General features: G+C 39.6%; 1 protein-coding gene across 1 annotated transcript in view; it reads left to right on the top strand.

The window, feature by feature from the left end:
• Positions 1–4,907, top strand: part of EHF (ETS homologous factor) — a 33,890-nt gene extending 28,983 nt beyond the window's left edge. The window contains exons 8-9 of the mRNA XM_056493300.1: positions 455–650; positions 1,444–4,907. Coding sequence (XP_056349275.1) covers positions 455–650; positions 1,444–1,543 — 296 coding nt within the window. The 3' untranslated portion in view covers positions 1,544–4,907. The remainder of the gene's footprint in view (positions 1–454; positions 651–1,443) is intronic.
• The last annotated feature ends 5,511 nt before the right edge of the window (positions 4,908–10,418 follow it).

Consider the following 10,418-nt stretch of genomic DNA (forward strand, 5'->3'; position numbering starts at 1 on the left):
TGTGCCTTCTGTCTGCCTTTTAAATGCATGGAGGTTTGGTGCCTGCTTCATGTTAATCTCGGCTGTTTCATGTGCCACACAATAATATCAGGTTGCATGCTGCGCTGTAGACAGGGATCAGGAGAAATGGGTGAATGAGATGAGGGGAAGGCTTAAACATGTTCTCTTTAGGGCAGAAACAGTGCCAAAGGCAGAAGAAAGCAGTGGGTGGTTTTGACTCTGCTTCCCCTGGTTGCTGGGGCTCCTACCTGCCTGCCACAGGGCTCAGACTGCCTGAGGCCGATGCTTACCTGCAGTTTAAAGGCTGCCAGTGGTTTTCACTTTCTCTGAGGTGGGGGTCCTGTGTTCCAGAAACTATGGCTTGAGTGTTCATGCTCTGTAGATGGCATAAAAATTGCAAGCATGGCCCAGAGAGCTATTGAGACACCCCTTCCTGCCCTCTTTCCTTTTTCAGACCCTCGAGGAACTCATCTTTGGGAATTTATTCGAGATATTCTTCTCAATCCTGAGAAAAACCCAGGATTAATCAAGTGGGAAGACCGGTCAGAAGGTGTCTTCAGATTTTTAAAATCTGAAGCTGTGGCTCAGCTGTGGGGAAAGAAGAAAAACAACAGCAGCATGACTTATGAGAAACTCAGCCGGGCTATGAGGTGAGCTCGGTGTTGCTGAGGAAGACTGTGGCACATACCCAGACCAACAGGATGGAAAATTTGTCTGACTTTTAAAAACACTTTGCAAACAGCAGCAGTTGCTTTCTTTGACCGTCTCTCAGACTAGTTTTGAGATTGTAGCACTGTGTTCTTCTGTTTCTGTAGATTATAGGATATATATCACAAAAATAATTGTGTATATATATATATATAAATTCTGTTTTTCTTCATCCAAACAACCAACGTAGGAAGGGAATATGATTGCAGAAACCTGAGAATGTTTAAATGCCCCAGTAATGGCTGGAGATCTTGTTACTTCCAGCAGCATTCAGAAACTAGGCATACCCCACATCCATTGTCTTAAAATAGCTATTAGGATTTTCTTTCCTCTTTGATTTAACATTTTGAGACTTTTCCCATAATCTCTGAAACTTCAAAATGTATTTTGAAAAGGGCACTGAGGTTCTTTCCTGGTCTGATTTTCAGATCCTGTCTTATCTGGAAAAAAACCCCCAATGAAATCTCATAGGAGTGTGTGATAAATCTAGCAATATGCTTTGACCTGAAACAGTGAAATTAAAATTCAGGAGCTAAGTAATCTAAAAGAAAAAGAAAACATCAATTTTTCCTTCTCTGTCATTCATTTATAATGATCTTAGATATTATAAATATATACCTCTCAATAGAAAATAAAGACTTTTTAAGCAAGCTAAGGGATTTTCTAGTTGGCAGTGGCCTTTTAGGACCATAGGTGAATTTACTCTTATGTCTTTTTTTGTTTTTATTTTAACAGATACTATTACAAAAGAGAAATCCTTGAGCGCGTGGATGGTCGGAGATTAGTATATAAATTTGGAAAGAATGCCCGTGGTTGGAGAGAAAATGAAAATTAAATATATCAAGAAATAACATTTAAAACACATGGATGTAAATATTCAAAGACTATTTTCTTATATTTATGTACCAAACTGGGGTGAAAAAACAATTCTGCTTCTGTCGGGAAGAAAGAACATTATCATTATTGGTGTTAAAATTATTTTATTTGAAGTATGTCCTGTATGGGGAAAAAATGTACACAGTTTTCTGTGATATAAGTTAACATTATAGAATTATGATTATTTTTCCCTTCTTGTGAAGTTTTCCTCTTTTTTTTTTTTAAATCATACAGGCATAATGTGATTTATGAGACATGTAAAGAAAGGGAAGGAGCTGAATATTAGGGCATTTAGGGAATATGATAATCCACTTTGGAAGGCAGCAAAAAGTGGAGGAAACAGTAAAGCATCTCTGAGCCAAGTAGCCTTCTTCCATAGTCAGATGGTTTATAGCTTTCCTTGGCCAATACCACTTGTTCCTTCCCTCCTCTGATTTCTGAGTGTTTTAATGCTGGCTTTCAGCTGCTTTTCTTGAATTAGACAGTGGGTTCCACTTCAGCTGGCTTATCTCAGCCACAAGAACAGTGGCTCTGCAAGGTGGCTGTCAGCATTTATTTGGAGAACCCATACTACCTCCACCACTGAGACTTTCTTTTGTGGGCTGATGTTTAGGACCAGACCTTACCTGAGTAATACTCAGTGTCTTGCCTAACCTCCAAAGAGCATTCAGCTCACCCCAGGAGAAAAGCTGATTTTTATTAACTAATGTCTTTGGGGTGAACTGCTGGAAGAGCGTCAATCTTGCGGACCAAAAGCTGTTGAAGGAAATCTTCTGACTGGGCAAACGTATTAAAAGGCACTGGTTTCCCAGTAGGAATGTTAATAATCCTCTCACCCTCTTGCACTTCTAATTAAAGCTTTCAAATCTGTGCCATATGGAGCAGTGAGGAGGTGGGCAAGCAGAACGTTTATTAATCCCTTGGCATGAGGAAGCAGTCTCCCCAATTGCTTCAAGCTGTGTGGTCCTCCTGGAAGGTCAAGTCTCACTGGGACAGAAATTTTCAAAAAACCTTTGAGAAAGCAAAGCTAAACTGTGTGTAACGTATTAGTTCTCTTTGCTTTCCTCCAGTCTAACTCTATACTGTAGTTTTATTTGTCAGTTGTGCTTGGGATTCTTAGTTGGAGGAAAAACCTCATCAACATAAAGACACTGAGATTTTAAGGACATTCAGATCTGGGTCAGTATTTTGGGTTCACCTCTAGCAGTGCTATGCAGACACTGAGCATTCATCGGCAGCTTTTCCTTTCTCCAGTTCACAGATGCTTTCTGCCAGCACTGAGCATATGCAGAATGTAGGGAAATAAAAACTAGAGGAGGCAGCACTTCACCAGGTCACTGAGTACATGAGATGTAGGAGTTGAGAAACAGGATTGTCTTGGTGATGTTAACAGAGGTGAAACCAACACCAATTTCAAATCACTTTTTCAGGGATGGGGAATTTGAAAAGCAATAAGAGGGACTGAGAAGTCCAAGATTAAAAAAAGAAAAAGAAAACAAAAGGGAAATTAAGAATATTAAATCCATCCAGTATCTATTTCCTGAGGCATACCCTGGGTTTGAATCCATATTAGCTTGAAATACAAGATACAACTGGAGGTTGCAGGATATTCCATTTTTGTGTCTCAAAAGGAAATAGAGATGAAACCAAGAGACAACAGAAGTATCAATATGAAGGGTAAGAAATGTGCTTAGCAACAATTTGTAGGCAAACATGAGAGCCTAACTTGTTATCTACACATGTAGGGCATGTTAAACAATAACACCACCTCCTACACTGTGTATGCCAGAGCTGTCACCATCAATTACCCATACATGACAATTTTTACTTTTCATAACCTGGGTGGAGAGAGCTTCATCTTATTTACAAATCAAATAATAAGCCTGTGTACTTCAAAGCATTTTTTTTCTCAGTCTATCTCTCTTTGTTTTTTGTTTTTTTTTTCACTGTCTGTGCTAGCCTTGCTTGCTTTTGCGCAACTCAGTAATTTCCTTTTTTAGCTGAATTTGCTACATTTCACTTCCTTTACCATTATTTTGTAGTTCATATAACAAGAATCAGACAACCAGATGAGAAGAGCACTTTCACTTTGCTCCTAAGACCATTTCTTCCCCTTACCTGATGGTTATTTGTAGCCCTTTGCTCTGTGCTCTTCACACCACCTCCACACCTTGGGTGAAAATCTGAGATCAGTGGTACCATCACAAATCTGCAATGTAGCTGTACCATATCTCAGGTTAACATACATCTTATAGCAATGGATAGTAATACTTCATGAATTTCCTTTCTACCTGATTTCTCACAAAATTTCTTGGGAGACAAAATGAACCTGTGATATATGTGTATCACCACTTGGTTGCTGAGCAGCAGCTAAACCTGCTTTTAAAGGTTTTGAAAGATAAAACTGTACTTAGAAGCAAACTGTGTAAATTGAGAGAGTGGTTTATGTTGGGGTGCAGTATAAATGGTCTTCCACTGTCACATCTTTCAGCACGTGGAAATCTGCAAGTTTCTGTTTCCACCCTGCAGAACTTTGCAGTGTAGTAGGTACTTGCCATTCAGCATTACAATAGCACAAAGTTGGAATAGAAGCCAGCCAACATTTACTCTGTTTTACAAATATATTAACCTTTGCCTAAGACAAACACAAAGGACTGTTTAAAACTACAGTTCTTGCCAAGGACAGATGCAACCAACCAAAGAGTCTTTTTACCAGACCTAAGCAAACGGAGAAAATGAAGAGATGAATTTTTATGTAAATTGCTATTTAAACAAAAAGCATTTCTGATTGCTCTTTTATTTTGTATTTCAGAGGCTGAGCAATCATATTTTTAGATGTATCCTTTAAGTTAGCAGCTGCTGAACTGGTAGCACCATGTGTATAGATTTTTATTGTACCATAATTTTTCATATGTATAAAGCTCTAGATAGGAAAGTATATTGTATTTATACAGTTACATGCAAATCACAATGTCAAAGGGTTGGCATGAGCACTCTCAATATTTTCTGCACGGAATTAGAGCAACTTGCTCTAAAAACATCCTGAGAAACTGTATGTAGGCTGTTGAACTACATAGACATTAAAATGTTTAGTTACATTTTCATCTTTCTTTCTGTAGCACATTGCATAATTCCTGCTTGCTTCTCACAGCATCATCTTCAATGTCTACGTGTGGAAACAAATCCAAGTTAGGTATTTCACTATTGCCACTGTAAATCTCAGCATGGAGACAATGTATTCACAAAATGGTTCTAAAGACTGTTTCTATTTTTGTGAATATGCTATAAATTCAAATAAAACACTCATGAAAGAAATTATTTGATTAATGTTTATCTTCCCGTTTTTATGTCTTATGATTTGAAGTGACTAATGTGAATTCTTTCAGTACTGGAAAATATTTCAATACTGATGCTTTCAGCAATTAATACAGCAAAGGACTGCTATAACTACAACAAAATCCAAAAGCTTAAGTTTACTAATATGTTGAATACCTGATTGTGAAGATACTGAGTTTCCAAACCTGTTTTATGTCTCACAGGCCTCACTGAAATAATGGATTATGTCAACACAGCTAGATTGCCTTTCTTGTTTGGCTGCTAAACTTAACAAAGGCCTTACTTCAGCACTGATTTAACTTCAAGGTATTTTGAAGTGTGTGCAAGGGCTAGGCTGATTAAGGATGCCATTGCTCACACTGAGCATTTCCTTTACTGAATCAAAGCGGCTAAAACAATGAAATCCTGTCCTTCATGTTATTTTTCCATCTAAGTGATGGCTACAAAAAGGGGACATCTCTCCTGATTTACTCTTCAGCTTGAGGTAAAAAAGTAAAAATAACTGCAATTAAAAGCAAGCCAAGGCAGACTGCTGGGGCATTTGCAGTCTGGGGGCTGTGGCTGTGCCAGCTGGGTGTGAGAGTGCCATGTGTGGCATGTGAAGGCCACCCTGTAGCCCCTGTGATGCCCTGCTGGGTGTCCTGGCAGCACGAGGTGGTACAGAGCAGCCAGTCTGACATGGAGAGCTGAGCCTGCTGCTGTGCCAGCACCTCTGGAGTTGGGCTGGAATCTGAGGCAGGAGCTTCACTGCAACAAGTCACACCACCACACTCTATAATCTGCAGATGTGCATAATTTTAAGCAAGTGAGTGGTTCCCCTGCCTTTGAAATGATGCATTTGGGTGTTTGAGGATGGTGGCTCTGGAAGTGTTGAGTCTGTGTTGAGTCAGCCTGTATTTGAACCTGTAATTTCAAAGGGGCTCCAATATTATGTCCACATAAATAGGAGAATGGGTTTGAATTTTGAACACGGGTACAAACCTCATGTTTGGCATGTAAAATCAGTGTCCCAAAAGAGTGGCCATAGTTTGAGAACTTGGGAGTCCCAAACTAGGTTTCAAAAGGAATTGGAACTAGATTCAGGCAAGTTCAGACTGAGGTTTAAATAGCACAGCTGGTTTTCTAGTGAATGGTTGGGGCCTTGTTTCAAGCAATATTCAAGCAATATGAGGCCAATATTTGAGACAAACACAGATGAGAATATTGTTTGGAAATGTTCCAATAAGTGCACACTTAATAACCGTTCCTCCCCCCCACCCCCCCCCCAAAAAAAAACAACCAAACCCAAAGCAAACAAACAAACAAACGAAAAAACAAGCCAAAGAACCCAAACAAACCAAAACTCTTCTTTGGTTGTCACATAAAATTGAGGAAAACTTCAGCTTTCAGCTGGAGTCTAAGGCCACATGAAAAAAAATTCAAGGCAAAATTCAGTTTACAAATCCTATGTAAATTGAGAATAAATAAGAGGAGTGCTGTAAACAGAGTCTACCTATACATTAACATGATATAAATTTGGTTGCATGTCTACATCAAGGACAAGTGAGAATTGCTTCAGGTAAAAATCTGGTACTAGCAAATATTGGTTATTAAGAGTCACCAATACTAATAACTTCCAATAAATGGGTTAGTTACAATTATTTGAAAGATAGGTGATCTATCTGGATTTTCAGTATTTGCTCCCTTGCCAATGAAGCTTTGCACAATGCAGTCTAAGTCCTAAACTTTGTGCAAGTCAAGAATTTTCTCCAACAACCAATCTTTCCCCAGATATTTAGCTCCTTCAGTCACCTCAGTGTTGTAGAAAATAATAAGGAAAGAAACAAAGCAGGAGGAAGAGACTGAATTTGATGACCAGGTTTTAATGTACAAAAAGTTCTGTGTGGAAATACAAAGCCTGTATGTGGAAAAAAATTTAGTAACATCCAAGTCAGTCTATTTATAGTCTTTCCATCAGAGGTTGGTTGCAAAAATTAAACATAAATTAGTGTTTACAAGTTTAATTATAACTTTTAGAAGAACAAGAAATTATAGCAATATTCCTGTGTGTACTGCATCATCTTGTGTGCCTAAAAAAAATTTTAATTATAAAAATGACATTATTTCTGCTGCAGAATTTCTCCCCCCTGTATTCAGTATGGTGTGATATCCTCTTTGCTTTCATCTTGTTTTGAAATTCAACAATAAGATTCAATCTCAATACAGGGAATGAGGAAGGAGATGGATGATCTGTATTGTTGTAGCAGGTATTTCAAAGTAAATAGGCAAATTGTAGCTTCTTCTTCCTAAATTTTTGGTTCCTTATTTAGCATTTATACTGTCCCTGGGAACAAGATGAGAAGTTGGGTATAAATACCAGTATCAGTGACACATTTTGTGAATTTTGCAGAGGAGCCTCCCCGTCTCTCTGTAGGAGTGGTGAAGAGACCTTCAGAGCATGAAGATTGTGAAGGGCTCCTTATACCCGAGTGGGTTGAGAGGCTGGATACAGCACCTTAAAAACTGCTTTCTAAAACTCCTGCCTGTGTTTTGAAAGCTTTGGACAATAATGCAGCCTTTAGCACTGTGTGGCAAGGGGATTATTGTACTTCACAGCTCACTAGGGAGCGGGGTGGGCTGAAGACTTTTAAGAATGCATCCCGAATGCTTTTGTGAGTGCTGCAGAAAGGTCAGAGGATTACTGGCACCGCTGAAGTTCCTGGAGGTGATGCTCCCATGAGGATGCTAAGACACAGCTGCCAGCTGGAGATACTGAAGTGGTCTGGGAGAGGAGACTGCCCCTTCTTCAAGTCTTGCTAGTTTTGCTCTTTATTTGTCAGCTTCTGTCTCCAGTTTTATATCACATCCCCTTTTCCCAAGTGGTGTGGCTGTAACATCACTGGCTGTACCTGTGGAAGCTGCTCTTTCCTTGGAAGGGGATGTAAAGTGTTTGTCTTCCAAGCTGGCTTCCATGGGCTAGGACCAAACCCTTTGGCTCTAATTCACATCTTTATAGGCTCTTAATTTGCCAGGGTGGGGAAATTCAGAAGCCAACCAAATCTGTAACCAGGGGCTGTCTTAGGGAGTCACTGAAGTTTGGAGAGGATGGAGGCTCACACCACAGGTCTGATCTTGCCCAGCCTCCTGTGGACTATGGTGCTTCTCAGCACAGTCATCCCATGAAGCCTGTGCCCAAACACTGACAGGAGAAACAACATTCACCACCAAATACTCACAGGCTGGAATCTTATGCTGTCTAAGATCCCTGTATTTTCAAAGAAGGCTTAAATAGACAGACAATTAATTAAAAAAAAAAAAAAAAAAAAGAGGAGAGATCACGTTGAATTTCATCCTGCTCATAGCAGATAGAATCATAATGTCTCAGGTAATTAGCTATGCCTGAGATGATGATCACTCATTTTAGGAGCATATAAAATCTGTGAGTTGTGATGTGAGGCAACCTGCAACTCTCCATGCATCCTTCTAGAATTCCCTCTGTACTCCTGTATCTCTCTCTGAATCGTACCTCCTCTCCTGGGGAAAGGCTCACCAGAGCTTATCAGATTCAATTACTGCTGTTTCATATCAATGTTCTCATGTGAAATCAGAATACAAATAAGCCAAGACTACCTCCATATCCCCAAACAATTACAAATGTCGATGATTCACCGGTTATTCATGCCAAACCAATATTTTTCAGTATTTTATAGTTCATGAGTGAAACATTTCAGCGTGTTCAGACTGAAATCACTGGCATGCCAGGAGGCATTTCATGGAGAAGGGCACTCTGCAGGGACACAAAGCATACCCAGCAGCTGTCATGCAATCACATTTTTCTTATGGACACTTTTTACTTTTCTAGTAGGTTTGGAGGTGAAGGGTTAATAAAAGTTATATTTACTTTCAAGAAAGTTTAGAGTTAGATGATAAAGCTAATCCAGTTTTTTACTTTGCTACCACTGTAAGACACACATGCTTTGCCCTCCTACATCCCCAGACTTTTCATCTGATGTAATTTTTAAATACACATACAATGAAAAATTATGTGGTGGTGTTAAAACATTTTTTTTTTCTGCTGTGTAGAAAGAATTTAATTCACTATGCATGGATAACCCATTTGTTTATACTCAGTTAAGAACAAAGCCAGCTAATAAGCTTTGCTGTCACCTTAAATAAATGGTTTCACAAGATAATAACTCCATGCAGCTACGCCCAAGGGTCATCAGCATTTTTAAAGACTCTTTATGTTTCAGAAAAAGAAGCCACACTGTAAAAGCCAACAACATTGTGGGAGAGCTATTAAAAAATGATATTTTGTTTGGATATCAAGGTTAAATGTTACTGGGACCTGTGGCCCACAGAGGCTTTGAGCAGATCCCCCAGCCCAAAAAGGGTGCACACCAGCAAGCCTTTCCTCAGCTTGGGGGAAAACAAGGCTGAAGACTGAGCCTTATCACAAACATACGTCCCAGCTCAGGCACAATGTGAAACACCTTGAGCTTGATGTCAGATAACAGTCACAGCCTGTTCAAGCTGCCTTGGAATCCTGCTGAAAGGGCAGCTCTGGCTCCCTTGGCTTGTTTCTCTGTGCCTGTTTGTTGCCTTGTGTTTGTGCCAGCCCTGCCACATCCAGAAGTTATTCTGAAATGAAAAGGGGTAAGTCTTTTTGTTAGATCTCCATATGCTGAGGCCACTGGATCATTAGTCCCAGCTCATGGGAGCAATTGGAAACCTGCAGGAGTGGGAGATGACTTCCTACCCCTTTAGCAACTTTTTCAGTTAGATCAGTCTAAGCCAATTTGTGAAACCTCAGGTGATCACCTGCTTTATGGAGAAGCCTCCTGTGCATGTGTGTGAGAACCTAGGATGTGTATAAATATATAAATTAGCAACACCTTTCTATAATTTGTATGTTAATGAGATAATTTTGTGTTTTACCTTTGTGATTGTGTTTCTCTGGCCTTAAGAATATTTCTGTATACTTAGCAAAGCACAAATTTCCAGGGACCAGTGAGATTGGGACATGAAAGTCTCTTAACACAAAATGTGGCAGTCCAGGGGTATTGCAAACTCTTCTGCCAAACAACACAGCTGAGTTTTCTGGGGAGTCAGTAACTCAAAACAAACAAACAGCATGTTTGTTTGAGAAAGGTACCTCCTACTAGTGAGTGTCCTCACAGGATGGTGAGGAGGTCACATGAGTCACAAGATCTCTGAAACCCTGACATCTATGCCTGGGGAGTAAGGAAGAAAGGGGATCAAAACTGCTGATAAATGGGGTTGGGGTTTTTTAGTTGTATCACCAAGATATAGTGGTGGAATATAATTTTAAAAAGGAGAAACTGAAAAGATGAATTTTGGGAATAACTTCTTTACTGTGCAACTTGTCCTTCTGATGGGTGGGTTGAGTAACTGGAGGTGCTTGGTCTGCAGAGCTGCTTTGTGCTCACTGTGCTGCAGTGCACAATCAGAATTAAAAACTATTATAACTGTTATGACTGAAATTGCAGTGTGATGCA

This window comes from Oenanthe melanoleuca, chromosome 5 (assembly GCF_029582105.1).
Source record: "Oenanthe melanoleuca isolate GR-GAL-2019-014 chromosome 5, OMel1.0, whole genome shotgun sequence".
In the NCBI taxonomy this organism is placed as follows: Eukaryota; Metazoa; Chordata; class Aves; order Passeriformes; family Muscicapidae; genus Oenanthe; species Oenanthe melanoleuca.